The 26,074-nt window shown below is 44.7% G+C and overlaps 2 protein-coding genes and 1 pseudogene across 5 annotated transcripts in view; 1 reads left to right on the forward strand and 2 right to left on the reverse strand.

Annotated features, from left to right (window-relative positions):
• LOC121533873 (phosphatase and actin regulator 1) overlaps positions 1 to 2,049 on the forward strand; it is a 64,602-nt gene extending 62,553 nt beyond the window's left edge. For both annotated transcript variants that reach the window (XM_041840186.2, XM_041840185.2), the window contains exons 12-13: positions 87 to 163; positions 273 to 2,049. In XM_041840186.2, coding sequence (XP_041696120.1) covers positions 87 to 163; positions 273 to 288 — 93 coding nt within the window. In that variant the 3' untranslated portion in view covers positions 289 to 2,049. The remainder of the gene's footprint in view (positions 1 to 86; positions 164 to 272) is intronic.
• A 163-nt stretch (positions 2,050 to 2,212) lies between these two features.
• On the reverse strand, positions 2,213 to 11,779 carry LOC121533876 (annotated as a pseudogene).
• A 5,397-nt stretch (positions 11,780 to 17,176) lies between these two features.
• The window catches only part of LOC121533877 (desmoplakin), a 35,513-nt gene continuing 26,615 nt past the window's right edge, over positions 17,177 to 26,074 (reverse strand). Inside the window, exons 22-24 of one of the 3 annotated variants that reach the window (XM_041840190.2) lie at positions 22,271 to 24,097; positions 20,898 to 21,095; positions 17,177 to 20,777 (exon numbers count right to left, since the gene is read on the reverse strand). In XM_041840190.2, the coding sequence (XP_041696124.2) occupies positions 17,508 to 20,777; positions 20,898 to 21,095; positions 22,271 to 24,097 (5,295 nt within the window). In that variant the 3' untranslated portion in view covers positions 17,177 to 17,507. The remainder of the gene's footprint in view (positions 20,778 to 20,897; positions 21,096 to 22,270; positions 24,098 to 26,074) is intronic. The other 2 variants (XM_041840192.2, XM_041840193.2) reach the window with 2 other exon arrangements.

Genomic DNA, 26,074 nt, shown 5'->3' on the forward strand with positions numbered 1-26,074 from the left:
CACTCACACACATACACAAATGCAGTCATGCGTATATACATGCGTGTTTTCTCTGACTGATCTCCGGTTCTGTTTGTCCCTCGTAGGCTGCCATACGTAAAGAACTCAATGAATTTAAAAGCACAGAGATGGAAGTGCATGAGGGTAGTCGCCATCTAACCAGGTATGTCACAGCCATACTACACTCTGCAACACAACACAGAGACACTTGCCCATACTTCAAGCAGTGTATACAGTAACTAATTATCTCTCTCCCTCTCTCTGTCCTGTAGGTTTCATCGACCATAGTTATTCTTATGCCATCTTTTACAAGAACCTCAAGTGCTGGACCTCAAAACTGCTGCCTCTGTGTACCACACCACACCCCTCCCCTTCCAGACCAGAACTACACTAGAACCAGAGTAGAACGTGATCTGAACCTGACCATAAACTTAATCTGAACCTGGAGAGGTGTGTACAGAACTTGGCAATTTACACTGCTACAGGCTCCAGTGTTGACCCAAAATGGCTGCCAATGAATGGAAAGGGCAGACTGGACCAACCACAACAGTATTTTGGTCCAGTGGTCAGAGAGCGGTCACAGTGTGGTCGGGTTGGAGAGAGGGACCATCATACACATGGAGAGAAACTGACAGAAGGCACTTGACTGACTTATCTCTAAACTGAGATTATATGGACTAAAAAGTATTGTTTTTTAACAGCCTTTTATTATAATTGTTAATAATGAAATTTACTTTATTGCACTTTGGTTTTTGACAGTACTCTACCGAGGGGTTATAGAACTCTGCTCCTATATCTGTGCCAATGGGACTTTGGGATTGTGGGAGATTGAGTTTGGGAGGGCATCTGTAAAAAAATACAGAGACCTCCTACAACTGATTGGGAAAAATTATTATCCTCCAAGGGTTGTTGTGTTCCTGCCTTTTTAATACATTCTTATTTTTCCTGTTTTCCATTGTGGGCTGTTGTTTCCAAAACAGAGGGACCAAGCCCTTTCAATCAGATAGGACTGCAGATAGGATTCTGTAATAAGTGTGTTGCAGTACTACTTACAATACCATATACGCTATGTGCTACTCTGAAAGAAACTGTAGTATGAGAATATGATCAGAATATATACCCTTAAAAATGTTGAAATACAACACAAAACCCTCCTGTCCATGTTGTGATACAGTCTAGAAATATGAACCTAGCAATAATATATATTTTTCCTCCGTCTGTCTCTCTTCCGGGGCTGCATTCAAGTGAACAATTACTGGTAACGTTTCAGAGAGCTGCCTGCTCAATACCAAATACACTTTGAAACGCTGTTGTGAGTTGTGATCTTGAATGCAACCCAGATCACCATTATTATTGTTGAGAGTTCTGCAACCCTCTGTTTAGTGTCACTGTGCCTATCATATTGTTTACAGGGATGAAAACGTTGCCAAATGTACTTTGTTTGAATTACATTTGATAAAGTATGTTGTCTATACAATGCTTCAGCAGAGTGCTCCATAGACTGGCAAGTTAACGGTCAATAGTTATGAAGGGAATGGAATTGTTAGATTTCTCACTGTTCTCATGGTTCCGCCTGGTTCAGCCTCATAATGGAGAACCGACACATTAGACAACCCTTTGGCTGTGAATGAGACAGGAGACAGACATCTCAAAATACGAGGAAAACATTCTTGTTCTTTTACAATAAACACATGCAGTTGATGGTCTTGATCGTTTAGTCAGAACCCTTTGACTTGTGGTGTATCCTGGTATGTGTGTTTGTACAGGGACGTGTTCTTAAGGCACAAAACATGGAAAATGTTTTACAACGGAGTGCTTACCAAACACGACCCAGGACTGTCTCCCTGTGCCTCTCGTGTCCAAACTAAGAAAAGAAAGAGGACGTTCTTTGGGAATTACTGTATAAGATATGTACATAATACAAAATAAACTACATGTTTTTCTTTTTTGTAGAGGGAAACTGCATGTGATTGTTAACTTATTGTTTGTCTTCTATCATGTATGCAGTTTCTTATCTAAAGGAAACTTATTAAAAAACATTCAAAACTACTTTTCCTCAAACATCTCTGTTCCATACATACATAGCATCACGAACAGTGAGAACTTAACTCACCTTTACTAAATGAAACCATACTGTTTTCATAATAGAAGTAGAACAGTATATATGTGTGGTTTTAATGCATTCAACATTCTGTCAATAAATGTATGTTTATTGACATAAATACATGATTCAACTGTGCTCTTCAGCTAGATGTTCACATGCAAAGCAAAGCCACCTCCAACTTCCTTCCTTCAGGACATGTTCAAGGAAAGGGGCTTCATTTGGAGTAGGTTGGAGGAGTTTGCAAGACAACACAAACAGATCTGGGACCAGGCTATAAAAAACAAAGTGGACTGCTGCTGTGATCCAAAATCACAGTCTGCTTAGTAAGCCTCCCCAACCATATGACAGGCCCTGGACCAGTCCTTAGTACCGTACAGTCATTCTATCCATTGAGTCCAAACTCATTGGATGTTTTGGTAATGGCAGAGTTCTGGATGTTCTCCAGTTGAGAGGAGGGAGAGTCCAAGCGTATCCCAATGTCAATGACCCCCATCAAGAGTGGCTGGCAGGGGATCTGGAGGTCTGGGATTCTATACAGAGTGCATGCGAGTGCAACAGTATTTGTGCCACAGTTCAATGGCTTTAGTCACTATGGCATCTGTGTTCTCTTGTGGCACCTGCTAGAGGAAGGACAAATCAATGTGATTGGAAGAGAAAGGAGATAAATCATTTTGATTGGCTGCAGGTTTGAGACCGTGACCAATAAAACAGATCGTCCCATGAGGATGACATCACTCACGTTGCACAGGAAGTTGACCACGCCCTCCGGCCGGCTGGTTCCCATCACCATGATCGTGTAGCTGAGAAGGATCGCCACAGCAACGAAGACCAGGATCTTAAAGGATCCACTGATGACCTTATCCCACACCCTGAGAGACCAACATTCAGTCCAGAGACACATCAGAACCGAACAGCGATGAATTTAACAAACATCATAGCTAACATGGTACGTTACTTGTCTAACCAAGTCCCAGTCCCACGCCACTCACAGAACAGCAAAGTGCGTCATTTGACAAATTTTGTTTGCATATGCAAAGATCACACCTCTCACGCCTGCGCAGCTGGGTTGTTGAGAGAAATAAGCATCAGTGTGTCTAACCTCTGCAGACTAGACTCGGGCAGGCAGCCAGCGAAGCAGCGTCTGAACCATAGGCTGTATGGCAGGCCCCTGTATTCTTCAGATGGTTCAGTAGCCGAGACTCCTCCACACACAAATAGTGCTCCAGACTCTTGGGCTAAACCAACAAGCCACAGAAAGAGGGGGTAGAGAGAGTCAGGACACAGGGTTAGATGTGTTGAAAGATAGATGAAGTGTAGACACACACACATCTGCTACATGTACGAATCTTTGTTGGTTATTTGACTCAATCAAAACAACAACAATAAGAGTAGCAGCAGCAACAACAAGCAAGGTAATACCACAAAAGTGTAGTCCAGCCCATTCCTTCCATCCCCTTACCCACTCCACTACTCACCAGATGGGGTATGGAATCTCCAAACTTGTTGTTGAACTGGTTGACAAAGCATTTGATCATCCAATAACAGTCCACAGGGTCCTCTACGATCTCCTCCATGGCTTGAGCTATGGACAGGAAGTCCTCATCTTCCTCTCCCTTAAACCAACACAGTGACACACCTGTCAGTCTCACACTTAAGTAACCTAACCTAATGATTCTACTAAGAACAAAGAATAAGATAAATCAAGTTTCTGAGTTGGACCAGGCAGAGGTAAGTTATACGTTCAGGACAAGGATATGATTCTTTCACCTCTCTCCAAATGTTTGTATGTTCTGTTAAAGACATACTTCGAAACTTTGGCGACTAGTAACTATTTTTTAAATCTCCCACTTTGGGCTGGATGTGGCAATGTGTAGTTCAGACATGCATAATCTATTAGCAGAATTACTGTCTTACCTCAATTAGCCGTGAAATCCCTAGTTTTCTGGAAGCTGTGCAGCGCCATTTTCCCTACATTTCCTCCCATGTGGGCCAGCCCCCTAGCAATTCGAGTTCTAGCCAATGAGCTTCAGCCCTTCGCCATTTGAGTGACAGCTAGCAAGACGCACACACAGCAGAGCAAGAGAGCAATGATATGGTGCACATATCTGCATATATGTGACATAGTACAACATTTTTGGGGGCCACTTTTGTCTCATGAGCACTACTTTCAGAACTACTGGCAAAAAAGTATACAAAAGTACAGGAAAATCATAAAAATACAATAAAAAAATAATTTAAAAAAGCCCCCCAGGTTCTCTCTCTATCCAAATCAGGTATCTTCCTCTCTCTCTCTCTTCTTACCAGGGGTATGGTCTCAGAGCGTCGGGGCAGCACATGGCTCTCCAGCTGGAACATGTGTAGATACACCTGCGTGTGGGGGCGTGGCCATGTGGACGAACCTCATCACCTTCAGGGCTTCCAACATGTCCTTCTACTGTTCCCGTCTGTACCATGCCACCAGGGCGTGGGAGTCACCATGGGGAGGCAGGATGCCTAGAGAGAAGACACAGGGCTTAGCTAGGGCTGTGGCGGTCATGAAATTTTGGCAGCCGGTGATTGTCAAGCAAATAACTGCCGGTCTCACGGTAATTGACCGTTAAATAACATAAAACACATTTAGCATCTCCTGGCTTCCACTCATAGCCTACAAGCCACTGATGCAGACCTTTATAACATCTAGTTTTTTTAAAGTCTAATAAATCAATGTAATATAGCCTACACCATCAAAATAAACCCATTACAAAATAAACCCATTATTTATTTTAGACAGGTCTAAAGAAACATGATATGAAGAAAATGTAGTCTATTCAGAAGAACAGAATAGCATACTCTAAGTTGTCCTTATGTTAGGCCCTGATCTGGCTATGCCATATGGCTGTGGGCTATACTAGTTCATTTAAAAGACAAGATTTGCTTAAAATTCCATGGCATTATTTTATAGTATGAAGAATACAATTGAACATAGCTGAATAATATAGAAAGGATATTTTCTCCAAACGATTTGAGGGAGTTTGCACATCCGGCTATTCTGTGTTGAGCGGTTAACAAAGAAACAGGTAGTCCTATATGCTTAATTTAGAGTTATTTATGTAACTGTAGTTGTTATACAAATGTTGGGCTATATGTTTGGATTTTTTATACATTCTAAGGCTGCATGACATGACTACTGATGATTTGAAAAAGGTTGCATGAAAGACATGAGCTCTGCTTTGTTTTTTTGCGCAGGCTGTACACACTTCATCAGTCTCTCATTCACAATTTGACAAGCACTTGATAATGCCTCGAATTTCCCGTCTGCATCCCCTTTGTGTGGCCGTAATGCCCCCTAAAAATATCAATGTCTTTTGCGCCCAGTGGCCCATGTGCCCTTGGGCTGAATATAATAATTATAATTCCCCTCTCCCGGCTGCGTGCCGAAGCACTTCTCACTCACATGGCTCTCCGTCACGTGATCAGATCTTTCTCACAGGCTACAAGGGAAGACAGACACATCAGGGACGCAACTGATCGTGTCCTTATCCAATTCAGAGGTGCATATTGAAGATATTGGAAGAACTGTCCACATTTACTTTTCATCAGCCAACAAGATGAGTAGGCCTATCAAACAGCAAAAGCACTAGCCTATGTCAATCTGCTATCCCCCATAGTACAAAAGTTGACCTATTCTATTCTGTGCAAAAAATAAATATTCCAAACATAGTCGGGGACAGTTGTGGGATGATATAGATCCCAAATTAATACAACCACTAGCATAAAAAAACTGTTTTAACCTCTACGGGATTGGTGTCCCATATACGGGACGGTTGAGCTAACGTGCACTAATGTGATTAGCATGACTGTTGTAAGTAACAGCAAACTTTCCAGGACATAGACATGTCTTATATGGGTAGAAAGGTTAAATTCTTGTTAATCTAACTGCACTGTCCAATTTACAGTAGCTATTACAGTGAAAAAAATACTATGCTATTGTTTGAGGAGAGTGCACAACAACAACAAAACGTATCACGGCAACTGGTTTGATACATTCACCTCTGAAGGTAAATAATGTACTTACATTCAGTAATCTTGCTCTGATTTGTCATCCTAAGGGTCCCAGAGATAAAATGTAGCATAGTTTTGTTTGATCAAATCCATTTTTATATTTAAATGTTGGAACTGGGTTCTACAGTTTGAACCCCTGCTGTCTCTTGCTCCACACCCACCCCGCATCTAGATGTGTGAAAGTTAGTGTATAAGCTAATGATCCATCATGTATGACATTCCTGGGAGTGTGTAAACTTACATTTTGTATTACCATATCATTTTTGTATGTTCTCTATAGTTATGTACTTGAAAATGTATCAATTGACCAATTTGGCACATTTGGGCAGACTTGATACAAAATAGTCCAGTATTGCAATGCTTCACTGGATCAATCTGAAACGTTGCAAACACACTGCTGCCATCTAGTGGCCAACATCTAAATTGTGCCTAATCTGCAATTGTATATTGTGGCCTTCTCTTGCATTTCAAAGATTTAAAAAAATGTTTTTTTGTTTGTATTATCTTTTACCAGATCTAATGTGTTATATTCTCCTACATAAATTTTACATTTCCACAAACTTCAAAGTGTTTCCTTTCAAATAGTATCAAGAACATGCATTTCCTTGCTTCAGGTCCTGAGCTACAGGCAGTTAGATTTGGGTATACCATTTTAGGTGAAAATTGAAAAAAAAGGGTGCGATCCTTAAGAGCAATGAGCCTGACGCAACAGATGAGAACGTTTAGCTTAAAACATTGATAAACGATTAGGCTATTTCTTCACATTATAAGCGCAGCAATGCACACACGGCAGAAGGCTATAAGCGTGAATGTTCCATCTGCAGGAAAACACCATTCTCAAAAGTGACCACAAATGCGATTATGCATCTAATGCTTTTAATATAAAGCTGAATTTCTATGATGAAAATTATCTTCCCCAAACTTGAAACTCACACGCTGCGTATGTATTCCAGTTAGGCTCTACACCCGTTGTAAAGCGGATTAATGTGCTTCATTTTAACAAGTTATTTGGCCACTTTAGTTGTGATACAAACCTTAGGCCTATGTGCTAGGCTACATGAGGTGTGCGACTATGATTTGAAAAAGTCGCAAAAAAGCATATCGCTGTTTCTTGCCTTAAGCTGGGCATCATTCTCAAGTGATAATACAGTATATCATTCACAAGTGATAACCTAATATTGTCACCCATCACACTATTCTTGATTTAATATTGTCTTTACATATACTAAATAACATGTGTGAAATTTGTTTTGATTTAGAATGGACCATTATCATGCACCTGTCTCGAAACAGGGGCAGCGGAAAAAAATACATGTCATCTATGCACTTAAATAGCGAATGGAGGACGCTTTTCCCGTGGTTCATTTTCATTTCAGCCAGCCAGGTAGCCTGTTGTAAAGAGAAGCAATGTGCTTAATATTAGGAAAGTTTTTAAATAAATATAGTAGGCCTAGCCTATAGAAAGCTGATGGGATCCTCCTCTTTTTAATAGAGGCCATCACTCTGTTTTCTCATGCAATTGCAGCCTATAGAAATGTTGCGCTACATGAGCTCTCATTAAATCAAATCAAATTTTATTGGTCACATGCGCCGAATACAACAGGTGCAGACATTACAGTGAAATGCTTACTTACAGCCCTTAACCAACAGTGCATTTATTTTAAACAAAAAAAGTAAAAATAAAACAACAACAAAAAAAGTGTTGAGAAAAAAAAGAGCAGAAGTAAAATAAAGTGACAGTAGGGAGGCTATATATACAGGGGGGTACCGTTGCAGAGTCAATGTGCGGGGGCACCGGCTAGTTGAGGTAGTTGAGGTAATATGTACATGTGGGTAGAGTTAAAGTGACTATGCATAAATACTTAACAGAGTAGCAGCAGTGTAAAAAGGATGGGGTGGGGGGCAGTGCAAATAGTCCGGGTAGCCATGATTAGCTGTTCAGGAGTCTTATGGCTTGGGGGTAGAAGCTGTTGAGAAGTCTTTTGGACCTAGACTTGGCACTCCGGTACCGCTTGCCGTGCGGTAGCAGAGAGAACAGTCTATGACTAGGGTGGCTGGAGTCTTTGACAATTTTGAGGGCCTTCCTCTGACACCGCCTGGTATAGAGGTCCTGGATGGCAGGAAGCTTTGCCCCAGTGATGTACTGGGCCGTACGCACTACCCTCTGTAGTGCCTTGCGGTCGGAGGCCAAGCAGTTGCCATACCAGGCGGTGATGCAACCAGTCAGGATGCTCTCGATGGTGCAGCTGTATAATTTTTTGAGGATCTGAGGACCCATGCCAAATCTTTTTAGTCTCCTGAGGGGGAATAGGCTTTGTCGTGCACTCTTCACGACTGTCTTGGTGTGTTTGGACCATGATAGTTCGTTGGTGATGTGGACACCAAGGAACTTGAAGCTCTCAACCTGTTCCACTACAGCCCCGTCGATGAGAATGGGGGCGTGCTCAGTCCTCTTTTTTTCCTGTAGTCCACAATCATCTCCTTTGTCTTGGTCACGTTGAGGGAGAGGTTGTTGTCCTGGCACCACACGGCCAGATCTCTGACCTCCTCCCCTATAGGCTGTCTCATCGTTGTCGGTGATCAGGCCTACCACTGTTGTGTCGTCGGCAAACTTAATGATGGTGTTGGAGTCGTGCCTGGCCATGCAGTCATGGGTGAACAGAGAGTACAGGAGGGGACTGAGCACGCACCCCTGAGGGGCCCCCGTGTTGAGGATCAGTGTGGCAGATGTGTTGTTACCTACCCTTACTGCCTGGGGGCGGCCCGTCAGGAAGTCCAGGATCCAGTTGCAGAGGGAGGTGTTTAGTCCCAGGATCCTTAGCTTAGTGATGAGCTTAGAGGGCACTATGGTGTTGAATGCTGAGCTGTAGTCAATGAATAGCATTCTCACGTAGGTGTTCCTCTTGTCCAGGTGGGAAAGGGCAGTGTGGAGTGCAATAGAGATTGCATCATCTGTGGATCTGTTGGGGCGGTATGCAAATTGGAGTGTCTAGGGTTTCTGGGATAATGCTGTTGATGTGAGCCATGACCAGCCTTTCAAAGCACTTCATGGCTACAGACGTCAGTGCTACGGGTCGGTAGTCATTTAGGCAGGTTATCTTAGAGTCCTTGGGCACGGGGACTATGGTGGTCTGCTTGAAACATGTTGGTATTACAGACTCAGTCAGGGACATGTTGAAAATGTCAGTGAAGACACTTGCCAGTTGGTCAGCACATGCTCGGAGTACGTCCTGGTAATCCGTCTGGCCCTGCGGCCTTGTGAATGTTGACCTGCTTAAAAGTCTTACTCACATCGGCTACGGAGAGCGTGATCACATAGTCATCCGGAACAGCTGGTGCTCTCATGCATGCTTCAGTGTTGCTTGCCTCGGAGCGAGCATAGAAGTGGTTTAGCTCGTCTGGTAGGCTTGTGTCACTGGGCAGCTCGCGGCTGTGCTTCCCTTTGTAGTCTGTAATAGTTTTCAAGCCCTGCCACATCCGACGAGCGTCAGAGCCAGTGTAGTACGATTCAATCTTAGTCCTGTATTGACTCTTTGCCTGTTTGATGGTTCGTCGGAGGTCATAGCGGGATTTCTTATAAGCGTCCGGGTTAGAGTCCCGTTCCTTGAAAGCGGCAGCTCTACCCTTTAGCTCAGTGCGGATGTTTCCTGTAATCCATGGCTTCTGGTTGGTGTATGTACGTACGGTCACTGTGGGGACGACATCATCGATGCACTTATTGATGAAGCCAGTGACTGATGTGGTGTACTCCTCAATGCTGTCTGAAGAATCCCGGAACATGTTCCAGTCTGTGCTAGCAAAACAGTCCTGTAGCTTAGCATCTGCGTCATCTGACCACTTTTTTATTAACCAAGTCACTGGTGCTTCCTGCTTTAGCAGGAATCAGGAGGATAGAGTTATGGTCAGATTTGCCAAATGGAGGGCGAGGGAGAGCTTTGTATGCGTCTCTGTGTGTGGAGTAAAGGTGGTCTAGAGTTTTTTTCCCTCTGGTTGCACATTTAACATGCTGGTAGAAATTAGGTAGAACGGATTTAAGTTTCCCTGCATTAAAGTCCCCGGCCACTAGGAGCGCTGCATCTGGATGAGCGTTTTCCTGTTGATTAATGGCCTTGTACAACTCATTCAGTGCAATCTTAATGCCAGCATTGGTTTGTGGTGGTAAATAGACAGCTATGAAAAATATAGATGAAAACTCTCTTGGTAAATAGTGTGGTCTACAGCTTATCATAAGATACTCTACCTCAGGTGAGCAAAACCTCGAGACTTCCTTAGTATTTGATTTTGTGCACCAGCTGTTGTTTACAAATATACACAGACCGCCACCCCTTGTCTTACCGGAGTCAGCCGTTCTGTCCTGCCGATGTAGCGTATAGCCTGCTAGCTGAATGTTATCATTGTCGTCGTTCAGCCACGACTCGGTGAAACATAAGATATTACAGTTTTTAATGTCCCGTTGGTAGGATAACCGTAATCTTAAGTCGTCCACTTTATTTTCAAAAGATTGAACGTTGGCTAATAGGATTGATGGAAGAGGCAGTTTACTCGCTCGCCGTCGGATCCTTACAAGGCACCCCGATCTACGTCCACGATATCTCAGTCTCTTCCTCACGCGAATGACGTGGATTTGGGCCTTGTCGGGTGTCTGTATGATATCCTTCGCGGCCGCCTCGTTGAAGAAAAAATCTTCGTCCAATACGAGGTGAGTAATCGCTGTCCTGATATCCAGAAGCTATTTTTGGTTATAAGAGATGATGGCAGAAACATTATGTACAAAATAAATTACAAATAACGCGGAAAAACACACATAATAGTACAATTGGTTAGAGGGCTGTAAAACGGCAGCCATCTTCTCCGGCGCTGTTGTGTTTGATTAGATGTTCGATCACATTTGCATTGATGTCAGAGTGATTAGAGGGACAATAGAGTGCTGACTACCAGGCGGTTAGTACGTTTGATAGGCTACTAATGACCATCAGCAGCATCAGAGCTTGGAGAAGCCTAAATACTGTGACTAAATGGTCACGTGGAATTTGACTGCCGTCATGACTCGTGACTGCCAGTCTGGCGGTAATACAGTCACCGTAACAGCCCTAGGCATAGCTGTGCTTTTGGTGTGTTCTCTTCTCTACTGTCTGTCTGGTGAGAGACAGGGTGTCTATGGGTTTAATAGTGAGAGGTGTTAAAAGCTTAGTCTTCCAGAGTTTCACCTGTTTTGGATGTAGTTTGTGTGTGAGACTTACCCAGCAGTACCTTCCATACATGAATCCTGTACATGGAGGGCAGAGGGAACCTCTGACTGAATGTGCTCAGCTTCTCCACATCTGACAGAGAAATACACAAGTAAAAAAGCACAAGGTAAGCAAATTACACACATGCAAGGCAAGGTTAATGGCATAGGCCTACATAACAATAAAGGTAGAAGGTGGAAGCATCAGTACTAGCAGTTGTTATGGTGCACTTGTTGTAACAGTAATACTGTAATGTCACTGTTGTAATAATCCTATGTCCATGTTGCCCATACACAGTGGGTTTTCCTTCAGCAGAAATCTCCAGTGATTTCTTCTCCTCCACCCCTCTGAAGCCCACCTTCTCATAATATGCAGAACGGAAGTTCCTCTGGGGGTCTTCTTCCATACAGACAACCTAGACAAATCACAGAAGGGTAATGATGTGTCTCCTGAAAATCACATCAACATCACAGCACAGTTTATCAGGCAGGCTAATTGACAGTAATGCTGCGTTTAGATGGTAGGAGGTAGACGGCAAACCGGATGTCATTGTTTTTAACGAGAGCACGACGTTAGACGGGAATTGATTTCAAATATTTCAACTTTTGCGTTCTGCCGTAGCGTTGTTTTCTACCGGATGTAGATTTGCACTGTTTGTTTACTGAAATCACGATAGCAACGCATACATTCCTGCTGGCTTGCTTTTTCCGCCACCTTCTGCATATCGACCGGTATGACGGTTTTTACGTCCCTCGTCTAAAAGCTTGAATATTAAAGAAAACACTGATCAACATTGAATCTACCTCTACAATTAAAAGTGATATAGATTGCGAGACAATATCAACATCGATGATAATCAATCCAGGTTAGCTTTGTTGACAGGGCTGTCAATGACAGTCAACAGTTACTATAGTTTCAGCAGGTGTCAATTCCACAAATTACCACCGATTAAATCTATGACGTTGAAATGCCCATTTACTCTGTTCCATCTCATTGCGCAATCCACTGTCTCATCAGCCCAGCCTGGCAATGTATACACTAGATCTACACTGTAAAAAGCATCTAGACATGATCTCCCATTTCCTTTAGACTAGCATTTGGTTTTTTAACAGCGGAGATTTGTATTAACCTTACTGTGTGTCTCTCCGACATTAGCAACATATAATTTCAATATTGAAACAATCTCCAGCTGTCCCATAATGAACCTGTCTCGAGTCGGGACGAGACAGACAGTCAGGCAGCTTTTCTCACCCATTCGAAATCATGAATCAGCTGGCATAATTTTTATGGACATATACAAAGAAATGTCAATAGAAAACAGGTCAAACGAAACGCAGCTATTTTGCTGTCTTTCCAGCTTCAGTTTGATTGTGTTAGGTGTGTTGTTGGCTAGCAGTGTCCTGACGAGAGCACATTTTCTCTGCCAGGCGAAATCGCGCAACATTAGCTAATTGTATATATTTTCTGTTGTATTTTTGACTTTATGTTTTGTTTTACCCCATATGTAACTCTGTTGTTGTTTTTATCGCACTGCTTTGCTTTATCTTGGCCAGGTCGCAGTTGTAAATGAGAACTTGTTCTCACCTGGCTTACCTGGTTAAATAAAGGTGAAATAAAATAAATAAATAAAAAATATGCAGCTACTTTGCTGTTATTCGGGCTGCACGGTTTGACATGACTGTAAGTTAGCCATAGTTGGCTAGCTAGCAAGCAAGGGATAAGAACGTTGCCAGCCAGTATGGCAATGGAACATTTAGAACGAACGACTGGGTCCGGTCCATAGATACAAAACAAAAAGACTTAACGACTCGGTCGTGTCTCTGGCAACCGAACCGATAGAACGAACGACTAGTCGGCTTGGGTAGCAACCTTAGATTTGTGTCTGGACTATATCTCGTGGAAGGATGAAATATTATGAATAAATTAATCAAAATAACGTTAGTGAAAATGTATATCATTATTTGAGTATGTATAAATGTGATAATGCCCTCGAAGTTGGTGTTTGGAAACACCGGCTTCTCGGCCATTATCACTTAACTTAAATGTAGCCACAGAACAATTGATGTAGCTAGCTAAGCTTGCAGTTTATAGTATTTTCTGTGACAGTATTAAAATGATCGTGTGGTATCGCGTCGAATGCTGGTGGGTATTGCTGTCAATCAAAGAATCCACTTAGGCTGCACCGTGTTTTAGAGGCTTTTATTAATATCACGAGGTTACAGCATAAGTTACAGACCCGCGCAGTCTGGAGAAGCCGTCCCAAATGAATCTCAATGCTTTCTGACCCTCCTTCGTTTTTCCCCCAGTATATATAAACTCCCAAGATGTGGGTGGCTCCCCCTACTGTCCAATCCCCTGTCTACAACACACTTCCTGTCTGTTGTATGTGGCGTTACACTAAAACATTCCCTCTTGATACTAAAATCAACATTCTTTCAGTTAAACATTTAACAACGTCATAATCTCAATACACGACAATCGTTTACCGACAACCATTGAAAACTGTGAGATGAATAGCCCTACATACAGAAGTACAATGCATTGTTAAAATGTGCTTTCTGTAAAGCTCCGATAGCCTCCTACCGTGTTGTTGCACCAATGGGACTCACTGCATCCACGCCCTTTACAGGTTGCAGTCACTCTGAAGGCACGCACGACTGTCTGCAGCTAGCTACTGTAACCACAATGGTATATCTGATAGGTGTATAGCTCATACCAAAGCATAGCCGTGGAAGTAAGGGTGCTGCGGGTGCTGCAGCACCACCTGATAAATCGAAATGTAATATATATACACTACCGGTCAAAAGTTTTAGAACACCTACTCATTCAAGGGGTTTTCTTTATTTTCTACATTGTAGAATAATAGTGAAGACATCAAAACAATGAAATAACACATATGGAATCATGTAGTAGCCAAAAAAGTGTTAAACAAATCATTCTTCAAATAGCCACTCTTTGCCTTGATGACAGCTTTGCACACTCTTGGCATTCTCTCAACTAGCTTCATGAGGTAGTCACCTGGAATGCATTTCAATTAACAGGTGTGCCTTCTTAAAAGTTAATTTGTGGAATTTCTTTCCTTCTTAATGCGTTTGAACCGATCAGTTGTGTTGTGACATGGTAGGGGGGTGTACAGAAGATAGCCCTATTTGGTAAAAGACCAAGTCCATATTATGGCAAGATCAGCTCAAATAAGCAAAGAGAAACAACAATGCAGTGTAGCTGGGGAAAAACATTGAACGCGATGTCCAATGGGCTGGGTGAATTCCAGCGAAGTTCCGCTACCAGATCACAGTCGGAGGTCACCAATTGTTAGAAATTGCGTAATTCAAATCTGGTATTGGAATAATAGAAAACATAATCAAGAGATATTCAATCCAAGCAAAATTTATTATATGCAAAATGTATGTATGATAAGTATGATGGTTCGTATACGGGCTCACTGAAATACCACACAGGGCACTCAGAGAACTGATCCATTGTTACAGGTTCTTCTTCAAATACTCTGACAGAGATAGTTCCCACTCCCTGCTGGGCCAATCAGAGTAGAGACTGAGCGTGGTTTAGACTTACTCAGCCAATCCGTTGGCGCACCGGCTGGTCCCAGCCCCTTGGCGCTCCACTGTTGCACACTGTTGCCAGGCATAAGTTGTTATAACAACCTGTAGAGTCAGCACCCATAGACACCGTTCCACTGTACTGTAAGTACCTACGTTCAAGGACGGTTCACAGACAACGGTTTACAGACAACAAAGAGGCAGTGTTCGTATCTGTAAGAAATACAAGTCTTATCTGTAAGAAATACAAGTTTTATCTCATCCTAGCCCCTAACGTTCCTCACATGAATCACAGCTTGTTATGTGAAACAATTCATATCAGTACAGTATAAACCTTCTATGTTTAATCACCAATGCATTCCTTCTAAGCTATTCATCCCTCCAGTTATGAGAAAATAGATCCCCACAGGTAGTCACCTGGAATGCATTTCAATTAACAGGTGTGCCTTCTTAAAAGTTAATTTGTGGAATTTCTTTCCTTCTTAATGCGTTTGAACCGATCAGTTGTGTTGTGACAAGGTAGGGGGGTATACAGAAGATAGCCCTATTTGGTAAAAGACCAAGTCCATATTATGGCAAGATCAGCTCAAATAAGCAAAGAGAAACAACAATGCAGTGTAGCTGGGGAAAAACATTGAACGTCTACTGCGATCCAATGTCTGAGTCCAACTCACTAGAATCTAGTGAGTTGAACTGAGAAGTTAAAGTTTGACAGACTTGTATAGTTGAAAATTTGACAATTATATGATTCATTATTTGACTATGTTATGTATTCTCTAAACCAGATTTTGAAAACTCTCTCTGACCGACACATTTAGGTTTTATGTGAGAGCCATCTGGCACAGTCTAAACCAGGGGTGTCAAACTCATTCCACGGAAGGCTTAATGTCTGCTGGTTTTTGGGTTTTCCTTTGAATTAAGACAACCAGGTGAGGGGAGTTCCTTACTAATCAGTGACCTTAATTCATCAATCAAGTACAAGGGTGGAGCGAAAACCCGCAGACACTCGGCCCTCCGTGGAACGAGTTTGACACGTATTCTAAACGATCATTAACAATTTCTGTGTTTATTTCACACAATATTTATGACTATGAATACATGTCATGATGCTCATATCTTTGGCATAGTGTGGTATTTTCATGTTTTCGTACCAAAATCATCACATAATCTTGTTGACCATATGATATTATAGGCTATTTCACACAGACACCAAAGTGCAACGATGTAACATTTTATTTTGAGAAATTGAAAAATTGTTAATGTGTTAAAAGACAGTCCAATATTACACTAACAGTATAAACACTAAGCAATGTTATTATGACACCATCCCATGCAAGAAACAGTACTGTACTTCCGAATTCAAAGTAAACATAACACCTATTAATGTTCTCCAAAACACTCCTCCCATCCAACCTTTTATACATTCATTTCATTTTTACATTATTGTCACCAAAATAAATCAATTTATACTGTAGTACTATGGAGTTTGGGAAAATAATGTCTGACAAAGAAGTGGTCGTATCATGCTGTCTGAGAGAACAAAGCCAATTTACACTGAACAAAAATATAAACTCAACATGTAAAGTGTTGGTCCCATGTTTCATGAGATGAAATAAAAAATCCCAGAAATGTTCCTTACGCACAAAAAGCTTACATCACTGTAAGTTAATATTTCTCCTTTGCCAAGAAAATCTATCCACCTGACAGGTGTGGCATATCAAGAAGCTGATTAAACAACATGATCATTACACAGGTGCACCTTGTGCTGGGGACAATAAAATACCACTTTAAAATGTGCAGTTTTGTCACACAACACAATGCCACAGACGTCTCAAGTTGAGGGAGCGTGCAATTGGCATGCTGACTGCAGGAATGTCCACCAGAGCTGTTGCCAGACAATTTAATGTTCATTTCTCTACAATAAGCTGCCTCCAGCGTCATTTTAGAGAATTTGGCAGTACGTCCAACCGGCTTCACAACAGCAGACCACGTGTAACCACGCCAGCCCAGGTCTTCCACATCCAGCTTCTTGACCTGTGGGATCATCTGAGGAGGTGTGTGTGGGTGCTGAGGACTATTTCTGTCTGTATTAAAGCCCTTTTATGGGAAAAAAAACTAATTCTGATTGGCAGGGCCTGGCTCCCCGGTGAGTGGCTGCACCCTTGCCCAGTCATGTGAAATCCATAGATTAGGGCCTAATTAATTTATTTCAATTGACTGATTTCCTTATATGAACTGTAACTCAGTAAAATCTTTGAAATTGTTGTATGTTGCGTTTATATTTTTGTTCAGTATACATAATGTTTTATTTTATATTTTACTTCAATTCAAACACCTAAGAATGTGTTTTTCCATTCTTATCCATCTTTTGTCACTTTAAACATAACATACAACATTTGATGGTACCACTTTATCTAGGACAGGCACATTTCTAACTGACCAATAAGCAGGTTTTCCTTACATAAGTAAAGCAAAAGGTAATATGTAAAAACAGAAACGAAAAGTATGCAAAGAGTAAGACAACTAAGTTAATTAATTAATTAATAGTTTTCCCTCTTTCCCCTATTCTCCATCACTCTATGAAATGGAGCTAGAACTGTAGGAGGTGCGGCTGTAGGTGGAGCTGCTTATGACGCTGTATCGGCTGGAGGAGCCAGGCGACCCCTGGTCCACGCTGCCTCTCCGGGAGCCTGACCTCGACCCGGTCCTGGAGCCCGAGGTGGACCCGGGAGCGGAGGAGTTGTATGGACTACTGATCCCTCTGGAAGAGGTGGAGGCAGCCTGGAGCATCTTGACTCCCGTATTCTCCTCCAACAAGCAGTTATCCAGCGCTTCTTTATAAGAGATCTTCAGCTTGGTCTTGGGGCAGGTTAGGTTCTTGGCGTGGTGCCTCATGTCCTGGAGTTTCTGGGCCGTCCTCCCGTCCAGCCAGCCCACTTTGACAGCCTCCTCGATGGTCCTCCTGCGGCCCAGCTCCGGGTCGTACAGGCCTCCGGTAACAAACTGGAACTCCAGGAAGCGGTGGCCCGCCTCGTAGGGAAGCCACTTCTCCCTCATGGCCTCTGCGGCGGACATCTTGCGTTTACACTTGACATCTTCAAACCCAATGTAGGCCTTCTGGGCAGGCTTCAGCCTGGTAGCCATGTCGTTCTCAATGATCCCCTGGCGGGAGGCCTCCTGGATGGACAGGCGCCTGCCATCGGAAGGGTTTACAATGCCTCCTGTGCAGGCCTGGGCTTCCAGTAGTCTCTGGGCAGAGATGCTGTCCAACAGGCCACGTTTGTGGGCCTCAGAAATGGAGATCTTCTCTAGGGCCTCCATGTCAAAGATGGCGCCCACAGGGCTTTGCTCCCCATCCAAGACCACAGCTTCAGCAGGGCCAGCCAGGGAGACCGAGATGCTGGCGATGTTCTTCAGGGAGCTGTGGGAGGGAGGGCCATCGGGCTGGGTAGAGGAGCTGATGGTGGTGGTTCTGGAGGTGGTAGAACTGCCAAGGGAGCCACCAGAGGAGCTGCCAATGCTGGAGCCATCTATGGTGGAGCTGCCAGTGGTGGAGCCACCAATGATGGAGCTCGTCTTCTCAGCCTTGATGGAAGTGATCCGCTGAGCGGAGGTGGTTGATGAAGACAGGGAGGATGCTGATGTTGCTGCTGATGATGCTCTGGCTTTGGATGATGATGTTGATGATGTGGAGGAGGAGGAGGCGGCAGAGGATCTGGCGGCTTTGGTCTTGCTGATGATGATGTCAGCGAACTGTGCGAGAGTGATCGTCTTGGATTGGTACTGGTCGTACACTGATTGGTCGATCACCCTCTTCTCCAGCAGCTCTCTGATGTCATACTGGATCTCAGTTTTCCTGTCGATGATGACCAATCGTGAGGATCCATCCTGGGCTGTGATCGTAATCTCCTCCCACTCACACTCCTGCTGCGACAGCTCCAGGAAGGTCTCGTAGTCGATGAGCCCCTTGTCGTACGCTTCCTTCACACTCATCTCCTTATTGGTGTCTGGGTCTACGATCACCACCCTCCTCTTCCTCAGAGTATTCTTCTGCGTCGTTGTCTGCGGAGGCTCCTTCTTCTTCTTGTCCTTGATGGGCAGGAGAACCAGGCCAGTCTTCTGGTCTATGATGCAGCGTTTCTTTAGCTGGAGATAAGTCAGGTTGTCCTGGTTGTTGGGATCGAAGAAGCCCTTGGAGTCGTCCCCTTCGTCTGTCAGGATCTGGTTCATCTCCTTTCCGAAGTAGCCCTTCTTATAGGCAGTCTCCACCTCGATGCGGTGGCTGTGCCTGGGGTCGATGATGCCACCGCTGGCGATCTGAGCCTCCAGTAGACGGATCCCATGTCCCTTCTCAATCAGCCCCTTCTCTATGGCTTGGAACAAGGAGATTATCTTGTCTGTGCCTGGATATTTGTACCCGGTGACGGCCCTCTCTGCAGACAAGAGTTTGTCTTTGAACTCCGGCCCGGCCAGGCCGCTCTTGTAGGCATCGGCCACGGTCAAACAGAGGTTGTTGATGGGATCGATCATGAATCCGGAGGCGGCCTGGGCTTCGAGGAGCTCCAGGGTTGTGCCGGGCCTCAGTAACCCTTCCTTCATGGCCTGGTAGATGGATAGGGTCTTGTCGTTAGCCTCGTCATAGACCCCTGCGATGCAGGTGGAGCCGCAGAGGTACGACCTCAACCAGTCCTCGATGTCCTGGCTAGTCAGTTTGCCATCCTTCAGTTGGTCCATGTCCGATTTCTCCAAGAGGTTAGCGTCCATCAGATCCTTGATAGACACCTCTCCCCTGAGACCCTTCACCGTCATGGGCTTCTCTGGGGCAGGGAGGAGCAGGAGACCAGTGGTGGGTTCGGCCTTGCATCTCCTCTTCAGGGAGACGTAGCTGGCTCCCATCTGGGTGTCTGGGTCCAGGTAACACTCAGGTCGTTGGTTTAAGGCCCGGTACAGGTCCTCGTCGATCAGGTCCCGGTCCATGGCTGCGTCTTTAGGGAGGAAGACACTGAGGACAGGGTCTATGATGCCCCCGACAGACTCCTGGGCTTGCAGCATCCGTAGAGCTGTGTCTCTATCGATCAGGCCCTTCCTCATAGCCTGGCCTGCTGACAGGGGCTTGGTGGTATTGGGGTCACGGTACCCCAGACAGGCAGCCTCTGCAGCCAGCAGCCTCTCTCTATCCTCCTCATCCACCACTCCTCTCTTAATTGCCTCCTCCACCGACATCTTCTCGTTGGCTCTGGGATCCACTATGTGGCCTGTGGCAGCTTGGGCCTCCAGCAGCAAGGTGGCGCTGTCTTCAGAGAGGATGTTGGCTCTCTTGGCCTCTGTGAGCGTCATTTTATCCTGACAGTCTGCAGCAACACCAGCGATGATGCCGGTCCCTTTCAGATTCAGTTTGATGTCCACAGATACCTCACGGACCGTCTTCTGACCCTTCAGCAACTGGCCATAGGTTGGCTTGTCGATGACCCCGCAGTCTAGCAGCTGTTTGGCCGTCACTGTCTTACGGACGCCGTCGAAGACCAGCGTGGCGGGGTCCAGTTCTTTCTTCCCGCTCTCGTCCGTCTGGGTGTGTTTGGCGCAGGCGTCGGGCCGCTCCCTGAGTTTCCTCAACTCTGCCTCCAGGGTGTCTCTGACGTAGGTCAATTCAGAGAGCTGGGTCTGGGTGATCAGCAGCTTGCTCTTATACCTGTCCTCCCCCTCCCTCAGCTCTCTCATCAGCCGCTCAATCTCAGTCTTCAGAGAGCTCCTCTCCCGCTCCAGTTTCTCCTTCACGGAGTCAAACTGCCTCACAGCACCTTCTTTGGACTCATACTGGCCCTTCCAGTACAGGAAGTCCTTTTTGGCCTGAATGAATTAATGAAGGAATGGATAAAGGAATGGATGAATTTAAAATAAATATATATATATATATATATATATATTAAAGTTGTTTCTAGACGGCAAAGTGAAATCAACAATACACACCTTCTCGTTCTCCTCCTGCAGACGTAGTTTGAGGCGTAACTCGGACTCCAGAGAGAGTTTGATGCGGTTTAGTTCTTCCTCCAGCTTCTGGGACCTGGCCCTGTCTTGGTCTGTCTGCTTCAGCTTTAGCAGAAGAGCATCTTTCTCCATCACCATCTCGCTGTACTGGGTCTTGGTGGACTGTATCAGAGAGGAGGTCTGGATGGGGAGAGATGGGGGAGAGGGGTTGAGGGAGAGGGATAAAGATGGGGAGGGAGAGAGGAGATAGGGGTGGAGGAGAGATAGACAGACAGAGGAAGGGGCAACAAATATTAGTTGAGTAATTAGTTTGAGAATAAGAATGAATGAATGTTTAAAAATGTCACAAAATATAGTGATTTGGCATTTACAATAAGAACGACATGTGACAGCATGCTTTGTTATTGAAGAAACACAACACAGCTCCAATAACTTACCCACACATAAACAATGAGCAGTTATCAATTAAAAATGATAAGAGTAAAGAGATTACCAGTTAAACCGCAACATGGATACATCAACACAATTCACATACAATTGAAAGTGAGTGCAATTAAAGGCACATTTGTACATTGTAGGTTTCCAGAACTTACAAAGGAAATAGGCAGACACTGTAGACTAGGACTGATATCTAGACTAGACAAAGGGACTTCTAGACTAGACAAGGACTTGAGGATGACACTACAGAGACACAAACAGACACCAGAGGACCCATGATGATATACACACTGTGGATCATTGCAGACAAAACAAGCAATGGCAAAAAAGCATGCTGATTGGTCAATCACAGAGGAAGCGTCTACATTCTTAGAAAAAAAAGTTTTATTTCGGCTGTCCCCATAAGATAACCCTTTTTGGTTAGAGGAAGAACCCTTTTTGGTTCCACGTAGAACCCTTTTGGGTTCCATGTAGAACCGACTGTGAAAAGGGTCCTATATGGAACCCAAAAAGGTTCTACATTGAATCAAAAGGGTTCTTCAAAGGGAGAGCCGAAGAACCATTTTAGGTTCTAGATAACACCTTTTTTCTAAGAGTATAGTTGTGGGCGGGATAGCAGTTTTGTGAGAGAAGGCAGAGGGGGAAGCATTCGTTTTTTTTCTTTTAATCTAACGATTGAAAATGCAAATGCCAACACATAAGAATAACTTGTATGTGTTTCACAATCTGATCAGAGCAAAAAACAAAACAACGAACAATCAAAGGCATCAACAGGAGGTATTTCAGCATGCAAGAGTAGGCATTGTCCACAGCCAGCCTAAAGCCTATTCCACTAAGACTAACTAAAGGAGTATAGTTTGATTTAGAGAAACACAAAACAGTCCGACATGAACCTCTAAAAGGTCCAAGACAAGTACCTCCATGGCCTGCCTCTGGACTTGATCTATCTCCATCCTGAGTTTCTCCCTCTCTGAAGAGAGCTCTGCCACCAGGCTCTGGGTCTCCACGCTGCTTCTCAAGCTGCTCTTCAGCTGCAGCTCCAGAGCAGTGATCTGAGACACCAGCTCATCATCAGCTCCCTGTCTGGTTCTCAGCAAATCATCTCTCTCGTTTTTCACTCCCCTCAGCTCCTCCTCGAGTCGCAGTCGCTCCTTGGTCAGTGTCAGGGTCAGGGTCTGGAGTCGTTCCCGTTCTACAGAGCTCTCGTTGAGCGCCCGGCTCTTCTCCTCAATGGTCTTGTAGAGTGTTTCATTGCGCAGGTTTTCCTCACGGACTTTAGCCTGCTCCTGGAGGAACTGCTGTTGGAGAGACTTCAGCTCAGAGCTCAGGGACATCAGGCGCTCCGTGGAGGCCTTGAACTCCTTCAACCTCCTCTCCAGCTCCTCCTGGAGTTTCCTGTGCTCCTCCTCTCCCCTCCTCCCTGTGGTTTGGGCCTCCTCCTGGCTCCGGCGTAGGGTGGTGATGGTGCTGGTGTACTCCCGCATGGTGTGGGTGTTTTTCTGGAGCTCTGTCTCCACGTGCCTCCTCTTGGTCACCTCCTCCTGGTTGGTTCTCCTCAGGGCCTCCGCCTCCCCCTCTAGCCTATCAGCCGTGGCCTGCAGCTCCCTGACGTGTCCCTGTAACCTGGCTACACTCTGCTCTGCCTTATTCTTCTCAACATTCTCCTTCTTAAACTCTGTACGGATGCTAACCAGCTTTTCCTCCACCTCTCTCAGCCGGGTCACGGCCTGGGAGGAGGAGGCCTGCTTGGCCTGAATCTCCCCCAGGAGCAGCTCCAGCCTGGTCCTCTCCTCCTCCAGGGCTCTCCTCCTCCTCTGCTCCTCCTCCAGGCTGTGTGTGAGGAGAACCAGCTGGCCGCTCCTCTCTTGCAGGGCCTTGGTGAGCTCGGACACCTCCTCTCTATACTGATTACTGTCCTCCCCTCTCTCCCTAACTAACATCTCCACCTGCGCCTCCAGCTCCCTCCTCCTCCGCACCTCCTCTGTGACCACAGATCTCTGAACATGCGCCTCCTCCTCGGCCCTCCTCCTCTGCTCCTCGGCCTGGCTCAGACACACCTTCAGCCTCCTGAGCTGGTCCTCCTGGTCTCTCCTCTCGGCCTCTAGCAAGTCACACTGCAGTCTGATGCCCTGGTCCACCTCCTCCCTCTGGGCAGACAGGTGCTGGATGTCCGTCCTGCAGAAGGTCATCTGGGAGTCGTAGCTGAGCTTTAGGTTACTGATCTCCACACTGCACTGGCTCCTTACCTTAGACAGCTCCTGCTCCAGGTCCTTGCAGCGTCGCACCTCCTCCTCCAGCTGCCTCCGTAGCCTCTCTGCCTCCCTCTCCCGGTCCCCCACGCTCTTCTCCACCTCCATCTTGGCCCAGTTGGCCTCCTCCAGCTCCTTCTGCCTCCTCCTCAGCACCTGCTCGTGCTCCTCCTGCTGCTTCCTGTAGCACTCCTCCGCCAGCATCCTCTTCCTCTTCTCCTCCTCCATGAGGGAGGTGAGGCGGGCCACCTGCTCCTGCAGATCCTTCAGTTGGCCGTGGGTGGAGGCCAGAGTGTCCTGGGTGACGCTGCACTGTAGGGCCTTGCTCCTCTTCACCTCCTCCACAGAGTGGAGCTGCTCCTGCAACTGGGAGAGCTCCAGTCGATAGCGAGCTAACGCCTCCTCCAGAGAACTGTTCTTGGTGTTGCGGTACCCGATATCCTCTTTAAGGAGTCGTAGCTCCTCCTCCAACAGGTCGATCCTGGTGTTACGCATCTAGAGGAGGAGGAGGAAGGATTAGGGTCCAGGTGTGAGGTAGAGTGGATGAAGTACATGCAGGGCTCTACATTTAAAAAAAATCATTGGTAGCACTGGTGCTCCCAACTAGGGCAGTGGTGGTCATGAAATTTAGTCAGCCGGTGATTGTCAAGCAAATAACTGTACCTGCCGGTCTCACGGTAATTGACCGTTAATTAACATTAACATATTTAGCATTTATTGGCTTCAACGCATAGCCTACCATCCACTGATGCAGACCTTTGGAACATCAACATTTAAAACAAACGAATAAATCAATGTAATATAGCCTACGCCATCACAATAAACCAAATTTTTTATTTTAGACAGGTCTAAAGAAACATGATATGAAGAAAATGTAGTCTATTTCAGAAGAACAGAATTGCATACTCTGAGTTGTCCTTATGTTAGGCTCTGGCTATGTCATATGGCTATTGCCTACACTAGTTCATTTAGCAGACAAGATTTGCTTATAATTCTGTGGCATTATTTTATATTATTTTATAGTATGAAGAATACAATTGAACATAGCTGAATAATATAGAAAGGATATTTTCTCCAAACGATTTGAGGGAGTTTGCACATCCGGCTATTCTGTGTTGAGCGGTTAACAAAGAAACAGGTAGTCCTATATGCTTAATTTAGAGTTATTTATGTAACTGTAGTTACATACGTTGGGCTATATGTTTTGATTTTTAATACATTTTAAGGCTACATGATGCGACTCTAAAAGGTTGCATGAAAGGCATGAGCTCTGCTTAGTTTTTTGTGCAGGCTGTACAAACTTCATCAGTCTCTCATTCACAATTTCACAAGCACTTGATAATGCCTTCACATTTCCCGGCAGCATCCCCTTTGTGTGGCCGTACTGCCCCCTAAAAAAATCCATGCCTTTTGCGGCCAGTGGCCGTTGTGCCCTTGGGCTGAATATAATAATTATAATTCCCCTCTCCCGGCTGCGTGCTCGAAGCACCTCTCACTCACATGGCTCCCCGTCACGTGATCGAGTCTTTCTCACAGGCTACAAGTGAAGACAGACACATCGGGGACGCAACTGCGCGCGTCCTTATCCAATTCAGAGGTGCATATTGAAGATATTGGAAGAACTGTCCACATTTAATTTTCGTCAGCCAACAAGATGAGTAGGCCTAACGAACAGCATAAGCACTAGCCTATGTCAATCTACTATCCCCCATAGTACAAAAGTTGACCTATTCTATTCTTTGCGAGAAATAAATATTCCAAACATAGTCTGGGACAGTTGTGGGATGCGATAGATCCCAAATTAATACAACCACTAGCATCAAAAAACATGTTTTATGCAATGAGGCTGACGCAACAGGTCAGAACATTTACAGTGAGGGAAAAAAGGTTTTGATCCCCTGCTGATTTTGTACGTTTGCCCACTGACAAAGACATGATCAGTCTATCATTTTAATGGTAGGTTTATTTGAACAGTGAGACAGAATAACAACAAAATAATCCCTTTAAGAGTGTGCTCCTAATCTCAGCTCGTTACCTGTATAAAAGACACCTGGGAGATCAGATATCTTTCTGATTGAGAGGGGGTCAAATACTTATTTCCCTCAATAAAATGCAAATCAATTTATAACATTTTTGACATGCTTTTTTTCTGGATTTTGTTGTTGTTTTTCTGTCTCTCACTGTTCAATTAAACCTACCAATACATTTGTATAGACTGATCATTTCTTTTTCAGTGGGCAAACGTACAAAATCAGCAGGGGATCAAATACTTTTTTCCCCTCACTGTAGCTTAAAATGTTGATAAACTATTTGGCTATTTCTTCACATTATAAGCGCAGCAATGCACACATGGCAGTAGGCTATAAACGCAAATGTTCCATTCGCGGGAAAACACCATTATCAAAAGTGACCACAAATGTGATTATGCATGTAATGCTTTTATTATAAAGGTGCATTTTTATGGTGAAAACT

The sequence above is a fragment of the Coregonus clupeaformis genome, chromosome 20 (assembly GCF_020615455.1).
Source record: "Coregonus clupeaformis isolate EN_2021a chromosome 20, ASM2061545v1, whole genome shotgun sequence".
NCBI classification, from domain to species: Eukaryota; Metazoa; Chordata; class Actinopteri; order Salmoniformes; family Salmonidae; genus Coregonus; species Coregonus clupeaformis.